The sequence below is a fragment of the Monodelphis domestica genome, chromosome 4, assembly GCF_027887165.1.
Source record: "Monodelphis domestica isolate mMonDom1 chromosome 4, mMonDom1.pri, whole genome shotgun sequence".
In the NCBI taxonomy this organism is placed as follows: Eukaryota; Metazoa; Chordata; class Mammalia; order Didelphimorphia; family Didelphidae; genus Monodelphis; species Monodelphis domestica.
Genome location: NC_077230.1, coordinates 299622454 through 299648238, shown reverse-complemented (window position 1 = coordinate 299648238; position 25785 = coordinate 299622454). Strand labels below are relative to the sequence as shown.

The following is a 25785-nucleotide window of genomic DNA, read 5'->3' as shown; positions in this document are numbered from 1 at the left end:
AAACTGGTTCAATTTACTTGAATCCTAAAAAATAAGAGGAAAAGTTAGCTAGTTCATTTATATGTATATGTGAATATATTTTCTTATGTTACTAGCTGAAAGATTAGTTTTGTAGTCAAATTTCCATAAATAATTAAAGTGATAATCTATATTTATAAATCCTATCTGGACCAAAGACACAAAGAATACATGCTTGGAGAGCTCATGTGGAATTTTTCTGATTTTGTGATGAACAAATTGCTTCAGAGAGTATTGGGGTATAAAAAGGAAATCTTTAGCTATCAGTTATAACAGAAAAACTCAATATTCCTTTTTATAACAAATTTTGTTTAATCTACCTTGGGCTCTGGATACCTTAAAAAGCATTTAATTCCATTTATACAGACAAAAAAAGCTTGAGCTCAGGAAAATGCATAAGATATTTATTTTCCTTTCTATTTATTACCTTTTTCAAATTTTCAAGACAGTTTATTTTAAATGTAGGCCCCAAATTTTTATATTATTTTACCTTAAAATAATTGATAACAGTACTAATTGGTGGAATCACAGAAAAGGGAACTAAAAGGGTAAGTGAAGGTCAGAATGGTTCAAGTTTCATAGTTAGAAGAAACTATCAATAACCAAGAAAATCTAAATATGTGAGACCCAAACTTAAATATTAGGATAATACAGGGGGAAAAAATTAAGAAATATACCAAAGGATTCTTTGGTGTTAATTATACTGTATCTAAACCCAAAACATCACAACATAATTAAAATTTGACTATTTGTTATACAGATTCAGATCTATTTCTGGTCAAATGATATTTATCTGGTCAAACTAAATGTAATAAAAGTTTGATATCATACTTGTATTCTATATAAAATTAGTCTTGTCCTCAAATGAACAAATGAAAGAAAGTTTGCAAAAACACTTAGCAGTGCCTGACACATATATAAGGCACCTAAATGCTTATTCCTTTCCCTTCCCTCCCCATCCAACCTCCAAAACCAATGTTACAATGATGTTCCACCATACTTAGGGCACACACACACACACACACAAAAAAATAAAATAAAATCAGAAACAAGATCATTAAGCATATGCTTTCTGGTAAAGACTAATTCCTAATTTATTTGAAACAAGGTAGCAGATGCCATTTTTCTGAAAATATTCTGCAACTTTAGGATGGTAACAGAATGCTTTAATAATCAAAAAATAAAATAAAAATAAAATCACCCAAAATGCCAAGGATCCAAAACTAGTGCTAAAATACAGTATACAAAAAGGGGACAAATGGTTCTATTTCCATATTATAATTAATGTTTTAATGAACTATCCAATGCCTTATCATGACATGGATATAACCCTGAATTCTCAAAAGTTATGTCAAGAGCAATACAAGCTCAGGCTACTCCACAAAACCTGATGTTCTGAAATTTATTGATGTATACTATACTTCTCCATCCCTAGCACTCACAAACCATTATTAAGATTAAATTATGAAGTTTGTGAAAATTTATTTGGAATATAAAGAGGAAATCAAACAGCTCTACACTGAGCTAAAAAAGGTTTCAAGGATGGGCCTGACTACTGTCAAAGGTCCAAGAGATTCAAATTTGAAGAGCTGGCCACCAAGTAATGAATTTTTTTGACCACAGGAACTCATGAAGCCTATCTCCTAAGGTGTGGAGTAAGTCACAATCAGAAATGTTGACAGAAGTATCTATGCCAATAAAAATCACAAATATTTTGAAGTATGAGATTTTGAAAAAAAAAAATACAAGGGCAGTAGGTAGCAGAGGGATAAAGCAACATAGGCCTAGAGTTGGAATTCAACTGGTTTCACACATGGTCTCAGAAACTTCCTACCTATGTCACCCTGGGCAAGCCACTTAAATTCAATTGCTTATCCCTTGCCACTCTTCCATCTTAAAATTAATATTAAAACAAAAGGTAAGGGTTTAAAAAAAATAAAGTAAAAAGAATCCAATATTTACACTAAAGGGCATTGATTGATGACTACTTTCTTTTGCTTTCAATGAGTTTGTTTAAAAACTTGACTTTAATTTGTTAACAAATTACTGATGACTTAATACTAGACACTTTACAAAAGAAAAATGCTCAATCCAAGTAGATTAAACTAGCAGTTACATTTTTATTAGCTAGAGAAAAGCAACCCCATCCATGTTAAACCAAAAGACAACTAATATAAATTTTTTACATATCATAGTCATAGAAAGTATGTTGAGAATATTAGAAGAATCCATTCTAGTTTCTATAATATAATTTTAGCACACTACAATCTTAAAATGATCTGATCTGATTCACAGCTGTTAATTCCTTTATACTGCCTTCCTTCCTGAATCCAACTGGATTGGCTGGAGAGAACAGTAGCAGATAGAGACCAAGATAATGACCTACCATCAGTAAGGCACTTATGGATTCATTTCACAATATGAACCCCACCTGGTACCATCCCTTACATTCCCCCACCCATAAAACTGTAAAGTCTAAATGTAGATTTTTTTATCTAATGATTAATCACTACAAATTTCAACAGAGCAATCTGAAACACAAGAAAATACAATGGCAGCAATATATCTCTATCAACAACATAAATTGCATGTTAATTACAATTTGAATAAAAAGAAAAGAAATACTTCGAATTCCTAGTCCATTTTTAAGATACTTTGTTGTAACCAAGCATTATAATTTGTAAGAGGTATAGTTACCTACTGCTTAAAACACTTATAGAATCATATGTTCCATAATATCTAAATGTAATGAAATGTAATATAGAAATGACAATTTCTTCATTTAACTCACACATATGAATGTCAAGTATTTTTAATGGCCTTAATGGCTTAATATAACATAAGCTATCCATCTATATTTTAACAAATGAAACACAAAGTTTTAAACGCTTGATGAGTTTGATGAGATTATCTGTAATCACTGAAAACACATCTCTTTATAACTCAGTTTTTGGGAAATTAAATTTGTCTCATTATTCAGTCTACTTTAATATTTTACTTCACCAAACAGAACATAAGATTTATATAGTTCTGTATGTCAGGATCAAAACAAATCCAATACCTAAGGCACTGGCTAATTAATAAAGGAAAATTTTTCAGATAACCATATAATTAAATTTTAATCCATACCTTTATGATTTTCCCTTCATATTACAAATGATTTTTAAACTTTATATCACAAACTTTATAATTCACCTTAATAATGGCTTATGGTGGGAGCTAGGGGTAGGGAAGTATATCACTATATTTTAAGTCAGGTTTTGTAGAGAAGCCAGATCCTACTTTCTTATTACAACCTTTGCAGGCATGACCCATAGTCATAAATTTCTGTAGATAGATGGTTCTATTATTACACCTTCTCCAATCATACCTCTAGCTCCCACCCTGAAGAGGGCTTATCCTATCAAAGGCAGACTCATGAATAAAACCATGTATAATAGATGTTTTCCTGCCATACCTTTACATCCTCTCCACTTCTCACTTTTAACCTCTTGCTCTAGATACTATATCAACATTATCATTGATTCTGGAAAGAAACTATTGACCTATGCTCCACTCATCACTCTTGTGATTTTCCAAACCAAAACATCCTCCCTACCTCTACTGTGTTTCTCTATGAGAACGCAAACTTTCTGAGGGCAAAAACTGTCTCTTTGGTATCTGCATTTCCAAATGATATACAATAAACATGCTTAATAAATGCTTTTTCATTCATTCATCAGTAAGAATTTAAAAGAAGACTAAACCCACATAGAGCAAATAGCAGTGTATACCACTAACTGGGGAAACTTGGTATTTTGTGGGGGTCAGGGGGGATTCCCTCCCATCATAGAAAAGGCAAAACAACTTAGTTTGTCATCCAGAAAAAATGACATAACCAAAACAAACAAACAAAAAAAACCATATTATCAATTTGTGTGATAAATGTTCTAAGAATCCATGTTAAAAATTGTTAGTGTATAAGATTTGTTCTGTTTGGTCCCAGAAGATAGAAAGAAGAGCAACATGTGGAAGTTGCAAAGAGGCAATTTAGGCTTGATGTCAGGAAAAAACTTCCTAAGAGAGCTATTCATAAATGGAATGGGCTGCTTCAGGAAACAGGAGGTTCCCTCTCTTAGAGGTCTTAAAGCAAAAGCTAGATGACCACTTGTCAAGTAGGCTGCAGAAGGTTGGATTAGGTGGCTTCTGAGATCCTTTCCAACTCTGAAATTCTGTGACTCTGTCATTTAAATTATGGTTGGGTTCACAGTCAGCTTCTATTTCAAGAGAAAAGAGTAAAATGAAAAATGTCAAGTCTAGCTTTTAACCTATAACCCAACTAAAGAGCTTAAATAATTTCATCAAAACTATACTTATTATCATATTCATACTGACAGTTAAAACACTATCACAGTTAAGTGTCCCATGTGAATTTATACACAGGATCTCATGGAAGCAAGAATTCTTCTCATATTTCACACCAACTATAAATTTTTTCCTTAATCAAATTTATTTTTAACCTTTAAATTTTAATAAAATTTAAGATTATACCAAAAAACAAACATAACCAAATAAATACTTAATATTTTAAACATGTGATTTCTTCAGTGTGGTTGGTCCTTCCAGTGATGCAAACTATCATCACTCTCAATAGATGATCTTCAAGAGAGTCTGCATTCAAAAAATGTATTACCCTTTGGTGAACCTGATGAAAATTTCTGATCATATAAAAAAACTAAACTCCGTATTACTTATTCTAACTTATGCTTGGCATAAAAAGTTCCTATTCATATAGGAGAAACCTCTCTCTCAACTTGAATACAAATAAAAAAGAACTGACATAAATTCTAAAAATATAATCTTAATTCTATTTTTCTAATTTTGCTTCTAATGTCATTCTAACAAGTTTTTGGACATTTAACAGGAGAAAAGGCAAGGTAGCCTACTGAAAGGGGTATTGGATATGGATACAGAGGGTCTGGGTTCAAATTTTGGATCTGCGGCTTATATAAGAACCATGCTTGGAATCTTTTTCCTCAACTAGGGATTTGGACCAAATGGCCTCTAAGGTCCCCCTCCTATCACATCTGAAACTGTGATCATATGATCCTATTTTTTTTTTTATCAGAACTTACTGATTCACCCCTTTAAATGACAATAAAATTACAAAATCCTAGTTAATAAAACGTGTCAGTCACTATCTATCTATATTGGGTTTCAGTAATCTAGCACTCATTCTACCACAGCAGCACTAGGAAATAAAGGAGAAAATTGTACACAGGACCTGAAGATACAACTATACTTATTTTTTTATGTTTTGGCCTATAATTTCACTGCTATACAAGGAATTCCCAGTGAGCAAATACCCCCTAGGGAAGCCAGGTGATGCAATAGATGGAGCACTAGAGCTGGAGCCATGAAGACTCATCTTCTTATGTTCAAATCTGGCCTCAGACACATAGCTGTGTGACCCTGGGCAAGTCACTTAACCCTCTTTACCTCAATTTCCTCATCTGTAAATGAACTCAAGAAGGAAATGGCAAATCTCTCTAGTGAAAACCACAAATGGGGTCATAAGAAGTAAGACCCAACTCTCTACTAAAATAGAATGCTTTAAGAGTTGCCAAGATATAAAATGAGTTGCTCAAGTTCAGAGTCAGTGTCAGTTAGGATTTAAATACAGGTCTTTCTGATTCTAAGGCTGGCCTGATATATATTATCCCATATTGCTTCTCCATTCTCATTCAAGTATAATAAAAATGGGCTCCAATAAAGAGGTAAAATCCTGTTTTAACAATGGCAAAAAGATTTTTAATGCATGGTTCTGCTTAGCAGGGCTTTTGTGTCCTTGTATTATTTAATTTTGTTTCAACAAATTAAATTATTAAATGCATAAATTTCACTTGATACAGCAATCAATTTAACAAAAGGGGGTTTTATTTTGCTATTTGTTCATTCTGCAACACCAAAATAAACCAAATTCTTTCTGAGGGTTCCAATACGAATAGAAAGGTAGAAGAGCTGGACAAATAAGTACTAGAACAAGGACACTGGCACAGCCAAGCAATAATGAGCCCAAGTGGAGATGGGAAGAGCAGCAAGAGGTAAATAGCACTGTGGGATTGAGGAAGGGAGATTTCAGTAAGGTGTATATATATATTTGTGAATATAGTTAAGGGACAGAGGCCTTCACCAGATGAAGCTACATAGAGTAGCAAATAAGGTCAAGGAGACTGTAAAATAGTCAGATCTCAGGGATAATTGTAATAAGACATAAATACAAATACAGACCATGAGACTATTCACTGAAGGAAGTAGGTATGTTCAGTTCAACAAGAAGTCTTAGAGAAGAAATAACAGCTATTTTCAAATGAGGGAAGGAAAAAAAGGTTAAGTACTGCTCTGCTTGGTCTGAGAGGGTAAATAGGATCAATGGGTAGAAATAATGGCAGGCTGATGTTTTTTGGCTCAATTGAAAGAAAAAAATTCCTATTGCAAATGGCAGAAAGTAAAATGGGCTGCTGTGGAAGGTAGTGACTTTCTAATCACTTAATATAATCAAGTCAAGCTGTTGTAGAAGATTCACATTTCTGTTGAGAGAACGGATGAGGTGATCTCCTAGGGTCTGTGAACTCTACAATTCTAAGAGTTAATTCTGCTTTAATATTTTACTTCACCAAACAGAACATAAGATTTTATATAGTTCTGTATGTCAGGATCAAAACAAATCCAATATCTGAGGCACTGGTTAATTAATAAAGGAAAAATTTTCAGATAACCATATAATTAAATTTTAATCCATACCTTTATGATTTTCCCTCCTCATTACAAATGAATTATATCACAAACTTTATAATTCACCTTAATAATGGCTTATGGTGGGAGCTAGGGGTAAGGAAGTATATCACCATATTTTATATCATATGTTCAGAATACAAATACTTCATCCAGACTAGTAATTCAGTACCCAAATTATCAAAAGAATTCCATGAAGCTGCAAGTGTTTACAAATATGGCAAATAATAGAGCATTTCTCTGAACTACAAAAATATAAATATCACCCCTTCTTGGCACTGTAGTAATGTGTGACTTTAACTATTACTAAACTGACTATAATTAAAATTTAATGAAGCAACTCTGATTTTTCACTATCTGTTAAAATAGAATTTAACCTAGAGGGTTTTTTTCCTGTAATTAAATTCTACTTTTTGGGGGGATCATAAAATCACAATTTTATATATCTGATACATGGGAGAATAATACAAAACTAACATCACGAAGACATAGTCAAATGTATTGAGTTGCTTTCTTCATGTAATGATGGTCTATACTTTTTCTCACCTGGCTCCCCTTATTACCAACAGCATGCAATTGTAAGACATAGCTAGAATTATTGGTTCATTCTATGACCATACAATAAAGTAAAATTGAAGAACTATGCCAAAATCAACTACTAATGTTGGTTAGCATTTTTAGCACTATTCACAAGTCAAATGGCCAAATCAACTGATATACCCAATATTAACCATATCTTTCCCTTTCCCTTTGGTAGTTAGCTCTTTAGCAAAAATAAAACATAAGGTGATTCAGTTAGCTAACTAGAATTAGAATTTTATTCATTTCATTTTCTCTTCTAAGTAATATGCAAATCCTTACTTTTTGCTAAATGTGACCTCTTTAATGCAAATTTATTTATACTCTTTGTTTTTACATTGCCCAATTTCCCCTGACATATCCCCTTTACTCTCCCAAAGAACCATCCCTCATGAAAGACATTAAAAAATAAATAAAAATAGGGAAAAGATTTTTAATGTCAGTAAAACTTATCACCATTTCAAAAAAATTTACCTTTATATAGAGAATGTCATACCCATGGACAACCAGTTTCTCCAAAAAAAGGGGGGGGGGGCAGAAATAGCTAGATTGCTCAGTGGATTGAGAACCAGGCCTGGAGATGGAGGAGGTCCTAATGTCATATCTGGCCTCAGACACTTCCTCTGTGACCTTGGGCAAGTCACTTAACTCCAAATGCTTAACCCTTACCATTCATTTGCCTTGGAATGGATATTTAGTATCAATTCTAAGAAAAAAGATAAATTGTTTTTTTTTTTTAAAGCACACATCACACATCTCTAAGCTTAATCTGCATTAACCTTTTTCCCTACTACTTTTTAAGTCAAGACAAAGAAAACAATAAAACAAATCCTAATTCACAGTGTTTGTTGATTTCTAAAGTATAAATACTCTCACTGAGGATTTTATAATTAACTCTTAAGGGCGGGTAAGAGTTGGTTCCAGTATACTGCCAATGGATGGGAACATCTCCAAAGGAGAAGTGGTATCTTTCCATATCTCTTCTTTGGGGCCATAAAACAGAAAAAAAATTTAAAAATAATTTATGTTATGATGCATGATTTCAAAATTAGAAGCATAGAACCAAAAAAGGCCACCTAATCTAGCTGTGACCAGCTTAAAAGTAATAAATGCTTAAAATGTGAGAATTGGAGTCTTCAACTTTACAAACGTTTCAAAAGATGATTTCACAAGTTACATAAGTTAATACTTTAATCAACCTCAGAAATTAATGTAAGCCTCCTGAGGTCAAGAATTGACTCATTTTTTAATTTATATCTGTAATGGCTAGCACAGTGCCTGGGAATATAGTTGGCTCCTACTAAATGTTTGTTCTTATTAAAATGTTAATTTGGCTAAGGTTACCAATTAAACTTTTCATGGATCAGTTAGTTTTACGTTGGTATATTAATAGTGGAAAGGGGCTGAACTTGAAGAAGAAGCTCTAGGTTCAGATGTAATTTTTAACTTTATGTAAACTATGAGTAGATAAAGTCACTTTTAGCACCTACTTCACAGGGCTGTGAGACTAGATTTAAGCAAAAAGAACCTCATAAACTTTAACATGCTACATAAATATCAGTTTTTTTAAAAGTATATTTATATTCTTTGGTTTAATCAATTATAAAGATGAAGATTAACTCTCAACAAATCATAATTACACATATGCTTGATAAAAGCAAAAGCTGCTCTATTTGCTATCTCATCTCCAACCAATTACAAATTTTTAAGTTTCCTTACAGGCACTATCTTCTAGATTTTTAATCATGTTTATTTTTTGTTCTTCAATTTTCTCTTTATCCTTTAAAGTATACAGATCACGTTTACGATATAGTATTTTATAAAAACAGAATTGTCCAGGACAAAGGAAAGATTATTTCTCAGCTACATAATTTCCCAGTATGCTATAATTCTGTATGTACACCTCAATATCATTTCTAGTTTTTTAAATGTCTTATACAAGTCTACTTCTATTAACAAAGAGACATGATTCAACAGTATACTACATCAAAAATTTCATTATTTAAAAGTAAAAACAATATAGAAGGCACACGGGGGATACATTCTTGGAGAAAAATACCATCAAATTCTAATTTTTAATATTTTAAATAACTTTTAAGGAAAGGGAAAAGAAGGGAGCTTCTAAAGTTAAAGGAAAGGAAGAGGTAAACTTAACCTTACTGAGGATAAGAAACTCTGGAGGGAAAAAGTCTCATAAAGATACCTTTGCTAATAACTGAACATATTTCTAAAGTTTTCCACTCCCAGTGATGGGCTTCTAGTACCAGAGTTTAATTAGCCCTCTCCTGCCAAGAAAATAAAAGGTCCTCTAGGAAGGCAAAGATAAAACCACTTTTTGATCTGACTGCCACCTATCTTAGGGTAAATAAATCTAAAAGCCCCAAAGCACAGCTGTGCTGAAGACTGACCTCAGCATGTCTATACCTTCAGGCATTAATTTAATATCTTTATGTAATATATTTTCAAGGATTTGCCTCCTTACCCAGTTAAAAAAAAACAGCTCTGTTTACCAATGTCCCAAATTCTGTTAGCAGGGATAAAAACTTTACACAAGTAGAGATCAAATTTTAAACACTGTAATGCCTAGTTGAAGTAACATACTGACTTAAGACATTCTCATAAAAGAGTAACCAACCAACAAAATAAGTTATTGCTATATAATACTTTCTTACTTTGATAGGAAAGAGGAACTTAGAAAACAGAATGGCATCACTCACTAGCTAAGAAAAGCAGTAAGATATGAAGTTAGTCTAAAAACTTTATAAAGTGTTTGCAGTTCAAAGGGAATTCCTCATCTCTTACAATACTATGTACTTAAGACTTTTTATCAATTCTATACCCAAGTTGTTTTTAACAATAAAATGCAATATTTAACCTCGAATGTCTAATAATTTCTGACTAACTGTTCGTTTTCATTCTTTTTTAGTTTTTAGGTTTTTTTTTTTTTGGTTAGGTCCCTTTTTGCTACTGTTAAGTTTTTTGTTAGGCCTTTAAAGAATCTTCCTGGTTTTATACATCTTAGCCACAGCACTCAACTGAATAAAACAAACATCCAGAAATGAACCATAATCTCAATTCCCTAAATCAATTAAATACATATAATTCTATGCCAAATACTAAAGCCTGAAGGATACCCTGCCAAACACACATACATACACATACTCTTGGGTTTTGTAGGGTGGAGGGTCTATATTCATCTTGGAGCTACCAATATGACCTGAATCAGACCAACAACAGTGTGGTTTGGGGTTATTTTAAATTATTTTTAGACTATTTATCCCTCCCATACACTTTTTTAGATCCCCAAACTCCAATTCTTAGAGCAATATTGTAATGAAGCCTAGAGAAGATAGAATATATCAAATTAAAACATGTCTTAGCAATGCTACCATATTTTTTTCAAGAAATCTGGATATATTAAACAAGTTTTAAAACCAGGACTTAGGGAGAATTTTTAAAAGAAAATTTATTAATGAAATTCTCAAACAATAAAAAACTGTCCTACTAAAGATCTCATAATTATACTTCTTACAGATCTCACTTATCTATCTACATTTTTCACCTTCAAAACTCAGCCCCAAACTAAACTTCATGAATCTTTCCAAAGAGGATTTCTCTAACTTTTCTACCTAATACTCAGCACTAATTTGTACTTTTAAGTATTTTTATAGTCTTTCTATAGGAGTTCCCAAGTTCCTGTGAGGATAGAAACCATATTGCTATTTTTTTGGGAAACCCAATAAAATAATTTATAATAATATACTGAATTGATTCCATTAATCACTTTTCCTGGGTGTATTCATCATAAAGGAAATTGGTTTTATATAATTTTTTCCTCAAAACTATGCTGAATGACCAATCTCCATGCACCTTGTATTCTTTTAGGTGGTTGAAAACTGACTCCTTAATGTCTTTAATTTAGAAACTAAAGGGTAAGGGATCAGGGAAAGTTATCACTGCATTTTCCCTTTTCCAATTTATAAGAGCTTGTTTTCTCAAAACTTATAATTAGTGGTTCTATAATAACTGGATACCATAAACCTCCCCTAACTTAAAATATTACTTTCTTAAGAATAGTTCTCTAGGGGCAGCGAGACAGCTCAACAGATAGAGTACCAGGCTTAGATTTGGGAGAACCTGGGTTCAAAACTGGTTTCAGACACTTCCTAGTTGTATGACTGTTTTTTTAACCCCAACTGCCTAGTTCCTATCACTCTTGATAGTATAGATTCTAAGATGAAAGGTAAAGGTTTAAAAATTTTTAAAAAGACTAGTTCTCTATCCTAACGTGGCTTCCTACCCTCATATAAATGATATTTGCTATGCTTAACTAATCATTGTTATGCTTAGGTAGAAAAAAAAATTGTCCTTGTTACTAGTTATCAGCCTTTCCTCTCTATCAAGCTGGTGAAATATAGTCATTGTTCTTCTTCTTTTGGTTTATATAACTGCAGAGGTCAGCATAGGCAGGGGAAAACACTTTGACCTGGAAGTCAGTTGATCCAAGTTCCAATGCTGGGTTTTCTCTGGACCCTAGGTAAATCACTTAACCTCTCACTTTCAATTTCTCCAGCTATAAATTAAGGAGGATACATTCGATACCTCTCAGTTTTGTGATCTCTAATTCTAGGAGGCTAAGAATATTTTCTGGGCATCTTTTTGGTGAATTTAAAACAACAAAAAACAAACTTGTACGTATAACTCGCTTTTTAAAATAAATTTCAATAGACACTTATAACAGTTTCTTCTAAGTTTCCTTCTATTCTGTTTCCCCATTGATCTCAGGAATGTTTATTTCCTCATCTTGTTTCTTTTTTTACTTCACAGTACTTCATATCTCTTAATATATTCTTTTATACTCCTCATATGAATTTCTAAATTACATACTTCTTGCTTTTTAAAGTAATAGATAATTTAAACTTTTTCTTGATAAATCAAGGTTATCATTAGTATATTAAATATTGTATACTATGCCCTAACAAAAATTATGTCCTTAGGCTCCAGTGAGGTATGTAAGATTATTTATAGTAAATACTAAATAACCCTACACTGTTTATTTTATTTCTTATAGCTTCTCAGTCCTCTCTTGTTGGGCTGTCTGCTTCTCATGCTTCTCAGTGTAACTCTATGAAGGTGTTCTCCTTTTCTTTCTTTTCTACTTTTAATCTGCTAGCAAAAAAAAATAGTTAACAAAACAATTTAACTTCAGGTCAAGAGTGAAGCAGACTCTCACTGTAAGATTCCTTTAGGTAAGTAAGGCTCCTCCAGTTTTAGTGCACGCATTGTGAATCACCTAGTATTTGAGGTATTTGGCAGCTTTTGTTTTGTACTTTCTTTCTGGTACTTGGGCTCTCTTTCTAATTAACATCTAGATATGGCAGCCAGTAAAGTGCCACTGTGATTTGTGTCTATAGAGCTGAGAAAAAAGAACATCTGGGTAGACGAGGTGATCCATATTCTTTAACCATGAAATCCTAAGCACTTCAAAAAGGGTTTTTTTCTAAAGTCTTCACACTTTTTCCTTCTTTTGGTATCATGATCCAATCATTTCCAAAAACATTTCTAGTCATTTTTATATACCAAATTCTAAAGAGAACAAAACCAAAATCTAATTCATTCTCAATGATTCAATCCTTTATTAACAATATAAAAGTTTTTACTAAAAATTAAATATGTAGAAAAACATAATAAAATCTTTGAATTCTATTTTTTAAAAATTAACACTTCCAAATAACCAGTACAAACTTAGTGCTTTTATAGTGCTCTATTGAGACATCCAAATTGAAATTTAAATACTTAGTTCTAAAATAATTCTAAATGGCTTAAAAACAAATGTTACATTATGTGCTTAAAGATACAAAAGTTCTTTATGGTGTCATTGTTGTTCAGTAGTCTCAGGAGTATAATTTTAAAACTGTATCATTGAAATCAAAAGCAAAATGGTCATGAAAATGATCAAAAGAAGATACTTAGAAAAACTCCTATTAATAGAAAAAAAGTCATTTCAGCATGAACAAATCATATACTAAGCCATAGAACAGAACATATAAAATAAACAAAAGGGTCACATACAAAAAAAGCAGCACGAATTTTGTCCCAACATGCCAGTTATCTATCCCATGCAAAGAAGTCAAAGGAAATTCCACAAATACAAAAGATGTAAATGGTAAGGAAAAGGGAGCAACAGTGCATTCCAAGAAGTATCTTTCTCTTATTTTTAAAGAAAAGTCAGTAAGTACAACCTCACCAAACAGTTATAAAATATTTTACATCAAGATTTAAAAGTAACCTACCTTTCTCCTCTGAGAGATGCTGAGGGCACCAAAGTCATTAAACAAGGATGAACCAGGTGAACCTAAAGGATCTGTAAAGTTAAGTAGCATTAATAAAGTTCCTATTTTTTTTCATTTTAGAGTGCTACATACAAAACTGTAACCCTAAATTTTCAAGAAGTGTCTATCATGGGGAGAAAAAAAGATACATACTCATGACCAAAATCATACACATTAAATTTTACATTCTAGTATATTTGTGGCAGTTCTAAATTGAATTAAATTAGCTTCTAATCTAATGTCATAACAATTGCATTAACATGAATATATATGTACTTCAATGCCTAAAGAAAAATTAAATATATAAATGACTTCAAAAATATATGCTTATAAATACTAACTTCCATTTTTTGATTTCACAGAAATATTTGCCTGAGGGGAAAGGCATTTGTCCTTTTAACTAAATGATATGGCAAAGCAGGATTACAAAGAAAGAATCATACTGATAAATGTAGAAGGAACAAAGGTAATTTTAATGGATAAAACAATTTTTAAAAAATCTTCACCTTCCATCTTAGAATCAATATTGTGTATTAGTTTCAAGGCAAAAGAGAGGTAAGAGCAAGACAATGGGAGCTAAGTGACTTGCCCAGCCTAGGAAGTGTCTGAGGGCAGATTTAAACCCAGGACCTCCTGTCTCTAGGCCTGGCTCTCCATCCACTGAGTCACCTAGCTGCCCCCAAAACAAATTTTAGGGTAAACTACAAGGCTAGTTTTATAGATTGTGCTATTTAATTCTCAGCCATATTTTTCTGAGATTTCCTAGAATTTAGACTGTATCTTTTATATAAGCTAATTTATATTTTCCTTTATTTTACAATCATCATGTTTAATTTCCATACTGAAAAGGTAAGAACTGAGCCAATTAAATAGACAAACATCAGATCATAGGAAATAGACCTAAAAAAGGTAGAAGGAACCTCCAACCTTTTTCATTTTACAAATGAGTAAAACTTGGGCCTAGGGAGTTTTGAGCGACTAATCCAAGATCACAGAGGCAGTAAAAATCACAAACAAAATTTAAACTCAGGTTCTCATGACTCCAGAGTCAGTACTTTATTAACTCTATCACACAGCTTTCCCTCCTCTATATCAAAATCTAGCTGTTTCAAAGAATTGTCCACATAAAATCATTAAGTTTTCCTAGTCAAAAACTCTCATCTTCTATAGCTGAATGTTGCCCCAAAAATGGTAACTAAAAAGGATATTACAATTTTCAATAACCTAGCTGCTACATAAAATTAAATGTCTTCAAATCTTATTTACCTACTGATCTGTATTGTAATATTTTGCCTACATTTGTGATTTCTTAATCTTCAGTTACCAAAGGCCTAATAATTATGTTCCTCTGACTTTTTTCAGTTTTTTGGTTAAGGAATTTATATACTAATTTTAAGATTTACATAACTGGAAGAACACTGACTCCCTTAAAACATAATTACTGTGGAATTTAGCCATTTAAAAACAATTTTTTAACAGGGCCTACTTTCAATGACTAATTGCTACTATTAGTCTTAATTTAATAATGTAAAATAATTAATAATACAAAAAAGGGGAAAACCCCAGCAGATTAGACCCTAAGTACCAAAAGGAAAGAGAGAAATATATAACAAAATACTGCAAATTTATATTTAGGTTTAAAAATTAATGACATTATTCTATTACATGATTTCAATATTTCAAAGTTAAAACCTAATGACTTAGTATCTTATTCAATATTTAATGGGGTTATTTCTCCTACTGAAATAGAAAAAATCAAGTAGAAAATATAAAATCTCAGTTGTTTGACTTTAGAATATAATCCAAGGCAATTTTTTTTAAATCCTGAATTATGCAAACAGATAATGTAATAAAGTTAATACAAAAATTTTTACCTTTTTTCCTGATTCAGAAACGCAGCATAAGAGTTTAGAAATTAATATTACTGAAGCTATTTGAACATCCTTTAAAAAGTTTCAGATCTTACCATGGCTGGCATATGGCTTGGCACTGTCATTAAGAAGGCTTGGGGAACTGCTGCTATTAGTCATCCTCTGAAAAATAAAATAGATAAAGGACTTTATAGAGGAAAGGGCATACAGAACTGAAGAATAAATATATAAGAAAGTTATAAAAAGTCAACTGAGTCAGTAATAGACAATAATATATTCAGTTATTTTTCATCATAAAACAAATATGGAACTTGTAATCTTCCACAATTATATTCCTATCTTCCAATACCCACCACAATGAGTGAATAGCTAATTAATACCTGAATAAATAATCCTATTTTTTTCCATCTTTGTCCAAATAACCAGACAATTGATTAAGTTAACTGACCTTTTTATCTTCCCACTTATTCATGGGTCTGTGGGATCCTAAGTATGAATCAAAGCCTCACAGAATCTTTGAGTTGAAAGAAAACAGCCATCTATTCCAATCCATACTAAACACAATCCTCACTGTAACATACCCAACAAGTGATCATACCTGAAGACCTCTAAGTTCTAACTGTTAAGAAACTTTTCTTCTCTAAATGAGCTTTTATGCTTACTTGCCACTTTCCATCCTTGATTCTCAGTTCCACCCTCCTGGGACAAACAGGAAAAATTTAATCTCTCTTCCACATAATAACCCTTCAAATACTAGAAACAAAACAGCTTTCAATATTTCCTCAAGTTATCTTTTCCATAAACTTTCCCAGTTCCTTCAACTGCACCTCATATATGGATATATATCATGATAAGAGTAGTGAAATCTATTCACTGTGCATCAAACACTCCAACAGCTTTCAACATGATAAACTGCCTCTAAAACATATACACTTTCTACAGAGTTCTTCATTAGCAAATGATACATTCCATAGAAAGCCTCAACTGATATGTATAGATTATTGTAAATGTACTATAGAATTAAGCCATCCTGTCAAGGAACATGCTAATGGCTAAATCTCCTTCTTAAATGTGCATAAAGAAATTTTATCATTCTCCCCCTTCAAAATGTGTTACCTTCCCAAAGATCATTAAACTCAAAATAACTGGATTATATCAAGGAAGCAATTCAAGAAAGCATACCAGCAACATCTTCACTGTGATAACTGTTTCCAGATTAAGAACTATGGAACAGTATTCTCCAATAATTCATAAAATATACTTTCATTTAAGAACTTTAGCTAAAGAAATATGATTACTTGTACATTTTTAGAGGAATTGTAATTTTATTTAACTAAGTGTCACTTTCTTGGCAACTGAGATATTAAATGTCTTGCATTACATAGAAAGGTAATCCCATGCTGTTTAAGAGATAACCTACTGATAGAAAGTGAAAAGTACATAAAAACTCTACTATTCCATACTAACTGCATGGGGAGAAGAGGTAGTGTAGGTAGTCAGAATCAGTAGTTTATTTTTTTCAAGAAATTTAATAATTTTAAAATACACTTATTAATCTAAACCAAAGTTAGCAAAAAATCTTAAGAACCTAAAATATCAATTTCCCGTCAAATGAACAATTATATACAAGTAGATGCTTCAAAAATTTGTGCTTAACAAAGTCAGAGTATATGAAACTTTTAAGCATGCCCATCATCTTATTCACAGAGGTACTGCAATATAATGGAAAAAGTAGATTTACAGTGAGAACTGGAATTCAAAACTTAGTTTAGCTTGACATTTGTGATTTCTGGCAAGTCCCTAGAATAAAGGGGCTAGCAAAAAAAAAGCACTATGATGCCTTCCAGTTCTATTGCTTAGGAAACACTTCTATATACAATAGAAATAAATGAACTATAGTCATGATATAAATTACATAGCCCTTTTGTACATAAATGAATTTAACAATAATGCACTGTTAAATTCAGTTATGTGAGAAATACAGTCCTGAGAAACATAACATAACTTTAAAATGCAATTAAGATGGATGAAATTTATAAAAAACTTGGAAGACAGGAATACTGATCTTACAAATTCCATTTCAAAATTTTCAAAAAGCAATTATAGTGTATTTTCCAAAAATTTGATATGGTTACAGAACGAAAAGCAAAGTATGAATATAATACAGGTTTCAGAGTTGGTTTTCTAAAGGGAATCATTAGATTACTCTTTACATATATGAAAATGACTAAAATATGTCTTTATTGTCTAAAATTTCCTTAGCTGTGATTTTGGGAGACATTCAATGTAAACAGAGAAACTTCATATGTTACATAATAAGCATCTGTCAAATAGTATATAACATATCTGTTGTGGAATTATTCTTAATTGAATACTGATTAAAATTACCTTTCCCTATCAGCTCTTCTCCCATCAAAAAGTTCTGGCAAGTTCAAAATATATAGAACAGACTATATGACCAACGCCTCTAGGCTAGGGCCCCTACAAATAGGTTTGTCAGGCTAGAAGAATCTAGTGACATATAACTTCAGTCAGGAATGTGAACAGGTTCTAGAAGCATATTAATCTTTAAGTCTTATCTCAACTTAGGAAAATAAGATTGACATCATATAAGATTATCTACTGCAGTTACCTTTGATAATACACCTGAACATTGAGAAATGGCTTCTTAGTCTATTTTAAAATAAGATCATTTTTCTTTGTAAAATAAAGATACATAAAAGTATCATAATGGACAAAACCTTTCTTTAGAAATTTGACAACTTATACTAGGTAGCAATACAGCTAAGGAAGTAGGAGACAGGCTCAAAAGAAAGCACAACCTGCTATTCATTCTAAAGATCTTTCAAATACCTCTTAGATGTTATTTTTTTATATTTTTCCTTATTGTTTGGAGTAAGTCAAATTAATCAGACAGGAAGACAATAAGCCAGTGAAAAATATTAGTAAATATTCCTATAATTGGTGATGTAAACACCTTTAAAAACAAACATATGGGGTAGGTAGGTGGTTCAGTGAATAGAGAGCCAGACCTAGAGATGGAGGAGGTCCTAGGTTCAAAACTGACCTCAGATACTTCCTGGATGTATGACCCTAGGCAAGTCACTTAACCCCAATTGCTTCGTTCTTAACCACTCTTTTGCCTTGGAATATATATATAGTATCAATTCTATGACAGAAGGTAAGGGTTTTAAAAAAAATCACACACATAGGATTTCATATATTGTGACAAATTAAAATGAACTATTTCAGAGATGAGGATTTCCTTATAATAAAACTAAAGTGGATAAAGACTGAAAATCAAAAGAACAATAGAATTAGCATTGTAGTACTGACTACCATTTTTCTAACTATATTTTTTCAAACTAAGGTCCAGTCCCTTTTATAAAAGGTACATAAAATGAGGAACTTGAGAGAGACATTTCTCTTCAAAGTTTTCTTACTTCCCTATCATGTAAAGTCAAACCAACAAGAATTTATTAAGTATCTTCCCCATTAACTTCTTGTTGACAAGAAAGTCCCCCCAATCATGGCTCTGCAAAATGGAAATCTTATAAAGTCTAAGGAAGGTAAGCTTTGGGCAAAACAATATTTGGGCACTTACACATGACTGCTAGGACAGTGATCCAGTACAAATACTATAAGGAAATGATGATAGTTTAAATTGATGAAAAAACTCAGTCTTGCAGAAGTGAATTGCCAAGCATCATTATTAAAAACTATCAGAGAGGGCAGCTGTATGGCTCAGTGGATTGAGAGCCAGGCCAGAGACAGGAATCCTTAGTTCAAAACTGATCTCAGACACTTCCTAGTTGTGTGACCCTAGACAAGTCACTTGACCCCCATTGCCAAGCCCTTACCACTCTTCTGATTCTAAAACAGAAGGTAAGGGTTTTAAAAATAAACAAAATTTTAAAAAATAAAAACTATCAGAGACAGTATCCAAACCTGAGACTGTCCTGTCTCCAAGTCCTGTGCTTTTCCCACTATATTACAGTGACTCAAAAGAATACAGTAATTCTAGATAGCGAATAAAATGTATGAATGTATGCAAGTATGCATACATACACATATGTGAACTGCCCTTACTCCCTTACAAACACATCTTCCTTTTGTTATATAATGAACAAAACAAAAAATATATACACAAATGCATAATAACAAGAGAAAGAAAAGACTCTCTGTTATTTGTAAGGTTCTCCAAATATACTTAATCAGCAATGAGACTGTACTGATAGCACTGAATCCCCAGAAAATTAGTTACCAGGTCTCCTTGGTAAAAAAACACAGTAAAACAAAAAGAATTTAACCATCCAGACTGGAAAATGAAATATCTAAAAGAGGCATGCTATCAAGAAGTGGCATCTAGAACAGGAATCTCTCTACTCTTGAGATGCTCACAGAACCATAGGATGGGCCACCAGCTTTCTGGGTAGGTGAAATATCTTATACAAGTATGCCAGATCGAGGGAGATATGACTGGGGAAGTAGACTCTAAATGATCATCCTTGTGCAAACATCAACAACATGGAAATAGGTTCTGATCAAGGACATAGATAATACCCAGTGGAATTGCACATCAGGGGAAAAATGTGATTATTGTAACCAAGGAATAATGTTCTAAATTGACTAAATAAAAAAATTAAAAAAAAAATATCCCAGAAAGTCAAGGAGAGAACTGAGCAGGATGGGAAAGCATGTTGGTGTTCCTATCTACATTAGTAGAAGCAAGAACTCAAAGATATCCACCTCTGTGTGTATGGGTATAAATAAGAAGTATACTGTACATTTATATTGTTTTCATAAATAATTCTGCATGGTAAGTGTAAGTATTAACTTCATTTAATAAATGAGGAAACTAAGACTCATGTCTATTTACATGTTCCTGATCACTCTCAGGCTACTGAATATTAAAAACATTTTCTCTCTCTAAAACTGACTTTACATTCAATTTAATACGATTTAACCTATTTTTAAAAAGCTTTTGTTGTCGTTTGGGGGGTGATACATATAGTGCTACCACAGTTAGTACACCTACCTAAGAACAGAATGATCTAAAGATGCACATCCTTTTCTCCTCTGATCTAAAGCATAATTGAAAAGTACTCCTCAGTAATTAAATGACCACTAACATAAACTATAGCTCAACTACTAGAATTTTAATAAATTCTTGCTAATATTACCTGCATCATAGGAAACTTGTTTTCTCCAGGACTTCCGAATCCATTGACTCCAATAAAGCTGGTGCTGAAATAGGAATCTGTGAGAGTACTATCAGTTAAAGCACCTCCATCTATTCCAGGAACTGAAATTAAAAAAAAAAAATTCAATCATTTAATGTTTTCATTTACAAGACAAAACTAATGTAATTTCACTTTCCCTAAATAAGAAAATAACATGAAATATTTCATTTGAATGGCAACCTGAAGTGTGACTATAAAGTAATGAGGTTGTTGTTCTTTAAATAAAGGTAACCAGAATTTACACAATTAGATGAATGTTGTCCCCTTCAAAGTAGTCACCCTGGGGAACAATGTACTTATTCCAGCAATGCTGCCTCTCCTCATCACCTTGTGAGAACTCTTCTCTTAGAACAGTCTTGACAGCCAGTGAGAGCACTTTTTAAAATCCTCAGTGGTAAGCAAATCTTTCTTTGATGATAGATTGGATTTTTAAAAACAATCCAAAGAAATTCAGAGCCAAGTGTGGTGAACAAAGTGGAAAATCAAGCAGGGGGGTAATTTTTTTATTGAGAACTTTCAGATATCACTGCAGATATCACACTACGTGGAACACTGAGATGGTAACAACACTAATCATTGCATCACAGTCAAATCTTTTTTTCTTTTACAGTGGCTCCCTTAAAAGGGAAAAAATTTCTACATAAGACTGAATACTTAGCATTGTAGTGTAAGTTCTGTATGAAAAATGCCATTTATATCAGATAACACTATTTTCCTTTATGATTTTCACATTTTCACATTCATATGTATCAAAAATTAGTTTCCCCTGATAAAGAGTTTTATAATGTTATCATTTTGAGACTAATACTGCAGAATTTATTTCAGGTCATTTGAGAGATAGCAAGTTTCATCACTAGGTTCAAGGATACTTTCAGATTCATTTGGTTTCTCACAATAATTTGATATAAATTCTTAGCTCCAAAGAAAAGTACCTTATTTTTATGTTGATACAAAATAACAAACACATACATTCACAACTACTAATAGCATAACAACTGAGCAACTTGACACAAATTGAAACATATTGGAATGTTTTTAGCTAAGCATAAACCTCCCAAGAAATTCTGTTTCAATACTTTATAGTCACACCTCATATTTTTCTACAGCTACAGAAGCATACACAAGAGGCAACTCTGAAGAGTTTACCAATTATACATTCAAAAATGAATACATTCCTCAAATTAGGCAGTTTTGTATTAATTTTACATTAATGATATAATAGGCAATGAGAAAAACCTCAAATTCAATTCTAACTTAACCACAAAAACCTCTCTCCTTCAACTCATTTTTTTTAATTGTTAAAAAGTAAATCTTATAAAGGGACCAGGAGGCTCTTCCAAGCAAAACATGAGAGGGCAGACCAGGAGAGCAATAACATCTCTCTTTCCAGGATGACACCACCTTGAACCAAAGACTTCAGACTCCCAATTTATCTCAGAGGACATCATGAAAAAGCCTGAAGCTTGGGGCTGTCCCCAACCCTACCTAGGTGAGCAGAGACCACTTTAGCACAAGATTCAAAGCCAAGAAATAGGCTTGGAAAATAAGCAAATATCAACAAATAAAGTATCCCCAAAAAAAGCTACTACAGTGGCAAGGAAGGTCAAGACGTCTACTCAGCGGAAGATGAAAATATGAAAATATCAATAAGCAAAGCCTAAAAGAGAAATTCAAATTGGACAGAAGCCCCAAAAAGAATTCCTGGAAGAGTTAAAGAATGAGATAAGAGAGTTAGAAGAAAAACTTGGAAAAGAAATGAGAACAAAGCAAGAAAATTAAGAAAAAGAATTTGCTTGGGAAAAAGCACAAAAAATACTGAAGAAAATAACATCTTTTTTAAAAATTGGCACCAAAATTCACGTAAGAACTTAAAAAACAGAAATGGCCAAATGAAAAAAGGGGTACAAAAACTTACAGATGAAAACTCCTTAAAAATTAGAATTGGACAAGTAGTAGCTAATGACTCCATAAGACATCAAAAACCAATAAAAGAAAGCCAAAAGAATGAAAGAAAAAGAAAAAATATGCAACATCAAAAAATGAACTTGGAAAATAGATCAAGGAGAGATGATTTTAAAATTATTGAAATACACAAAAGATATGACCAAAAAAGCAATCTATATACATCATTTCTAGAATATTATCAAGGAAAATTGCCCTGATATCTTAGATCCTGAGGGTAAAATAGAAATGGAAACAATCTACCAATCAGGAGCAGTGAAGCAGTTCAGTGGATAGAAAGCTAGGCCTAGAGTTGGGATGGGAGATCCTGGGTTCAAAGGTGTCATCAAACACTTTCTAGTTGTAGGACCCTGAGCAAGTCACTTAACCCCAATGTGTAATCTTTACTGCTCTTCTGCGATATTTAATATTGATTCTAAGACAGAAGCTAAGGGTTTTTAGTTAGAAAAACAAAAACAAAAACAATAAATTCCCAGGAACATTATGGTCATGCTCCAGAGCTCCCAAGTCAAAGAAAAACGATTCAAAGAAACAATTCAAACATTGTGGAATCACAGTGAGGATCACACAAGATTTAGTGGCTTCCATGTTAAAGGAGCATTGAATATGATATTTCACAAGTCAAAGAAGCTAGGAAAATTTGAATCGTCTGGAGGGAAAAAAATAAACATCAGATGAAATAGAGGACTTTCAAGCATTTCTGATAAAAAGACCAAAGCTAAATAGAACATTTGACATTTAAAGAGTAATAATAAGACCTTGATAAAACTAAACTATTTACATTCCTATATGGAAAGACGATCCATGTAACTGCTAAGAACTTTATCAGTGTTAGGGCAGTTAGCAGTTTACAGACAAGAGGGCATGGATATGAGTCAATTATGTTGGAATAATCTCCAAAAGGAAAAAAAAAACCATGAAAAGAAAAATGAGGGGGTAGCAAAAAGGATGCACTGAGAAAAAGGGGAAGGGAGAGATAAAATGAGGAAATTTTTCTCACATAAAAAAAGCAAGGAAGAGCTTTTACACTGAAGGGGGAAAATGACAGGATAGTGAGCAATGCATGGACCTCACTCTCACTGGAATTGGTTCAAAGAGGGAAAAGCATAACATAAATATATACATACATATACATAGACATAGATATACATACATACGCGGACTTAGTTGTGTAGAGAAATGTAACTTATTCAACAGGGAAATAGGAGAGGAAGGGGATGTTAAAAAAGGAGACAGATGAAGGAAGGCAGTGATTTAAAAGCAAAATATTTTTGAAAAGGGGAAAAATAAGAAAGAGAAAGAAAACAAAAGAAATATGATAACAGAAAACACAGTAGGACCTTTTTTATACCAATTCAACACACGTGAATTCAAGTATATATGATTGACAATTGAAAAAGTAAAGGCAGAAAGAAAAACACATAATAAAAAAAATTTTAATCCACATTATTTTCCCCAAGCAGCATGGTTTCACAACACATCACCCAATCCTGCCCATTCTCACTCTGAGAAGATTTAATAATTATACTGTATCCAGTCAAACATTAGCTCCTGCCTGAACTTTAAATTACTCTACCCTACTTAGTCTAACAAAATCAGAAATGCCTACACCCATACTTAAGGATTAAGTATCTAGGAGGATGGCCTATGACAGGTATGTGCTAGCAAATGACAAATCAGAAACAGCTGATAGACCCCTGGTCTGTCCTAAATCAAGCTTAAGATACCATTGGTACAGGCAAAACACAGGAAAATGATATAAAACTATCTATACATTTCACGTCACTTCCTCTAACCTACTCTCTTTGGCAGTGGAGAGGTGGCTGGCAGCAGCTTGCTGAGCCCTTTGGCTTCTTGGCGTGGCGGCAGCTATTGTCCGGTTTAGCAATGAGTTTCTCTTGATACTATACTGGAGCAAGCCTAGTAAACTAGTTCAGGTGAGGCATCTTCTCTGAGCTCTCTTGGAGTTTAGGTTGATTTTTCCTCCTTTACCTTCCAAACACTATCCATGTAGAAGCCTCTAATCTTCTTCAGAAACCTTATGGTGGAGGACTTTGAACTCCACTTGGCACAGGCCAGGCAGGTGAAATCCTATACCCTTTCGCTCTCTCTTCTCCTTGATCTCTTCCCCCTATATTGATTAAACCACCATAGATTTCCAAACTGACATGGGTGTTTTATTTGGGATATCCCCTGGCAACCAAAAATCAAACTTAGATTAGGTCATGACCCTAAATTATCCTTATAGTCCTTAGTCTTTATCCAGAGTTCAACAAGTTGTGCCTATATCAGAGCAGTGATTCTCTTTATTTTAAACAGCTAGTTAGATATTAATAATGGCTCCAATGTATAAGAGTAGTGATGCTGTTAGCCTGGTAAGCCTAAAAAGTCATACATACAACTAAATGCTTATATAAGAAATACTAAGGGGTTTGCTACCGTGTGCAATTTTCATCTTACTTGAAAGGGCGTTGGAAAGTATTGGTTGAATAAAATGAGCAATCACAACTGTGAAACTAAATGGGATGAGCTCACCAAAAAAAAGAAAGAAATAAGAGACCAGTATGTATGGATCAGAAAATAGAATCTAACTATACACTGAAACTCTGTGGAAAATAAGGAGTAGAATCGAATACACTTCAGATGAAATAAAAAAAAGGCAGGAATAGCAGACAACAAAAAAGCAAAAAATAGACTGGGGTCATCCCCAAATCTCATTTTGCCTTTTAAACTACCTATGTTTGCATACCTGGGGTTTGCTACCATGAGCAATTTTCATCTTACTTGAAAGGGCCCTGGAGGGCAGAGTCAAGATGGTGGCCTAGAAGGAGCAGAAGTTCAGACCTCTGATTACCCTTCCTTACTGATCACAAACTGAATGCTTCTAGGGGATTGAAAATCAAACCTAACTACAAGACAGAGCCAAGGAACCCTCCTGCTGGACTCAATTCAAAAGGTACCCACCTCCAAAAGCCGGAATCCGAGAACACTCAGGTTTTTAAGGGG

At 32.8% G+C, this 25785-nt stretch overlaps 1 protein-coding gene across 5 annotated transcripts in view; it reads right to left on the bottom strand.

Moving 5' to 3' along the window:
• Positions 1–25785, bottom strand: part of PAN3 (poly(A) specific ribonuclease subunit PAN3) — a 150600-nt gene that overhangs the window by 104511 nt on the left and 20304 nt on the right. For all 5 annotated transcript variants that reach the window (XM_056794726.1, XM_056794723.1, XM_007495259.3 and 2 more), the window contains exons 2-4: positions 20758–20879; positions 15670–15736; positions 13665–13735 (exon numbers count right to left, since the gene is read on the bottom strand). In XM_056794726.1, coding sequence (XP_056650704.1) covers positions 13665–13735; positions 15670–15736; positions 20758–20879 — 260 coding nt within the window. The remainder of the gene's footprint in view (positions 1–13664; positions 13736–15669; positions 15737–20757; positions 20880–25785) is intronic.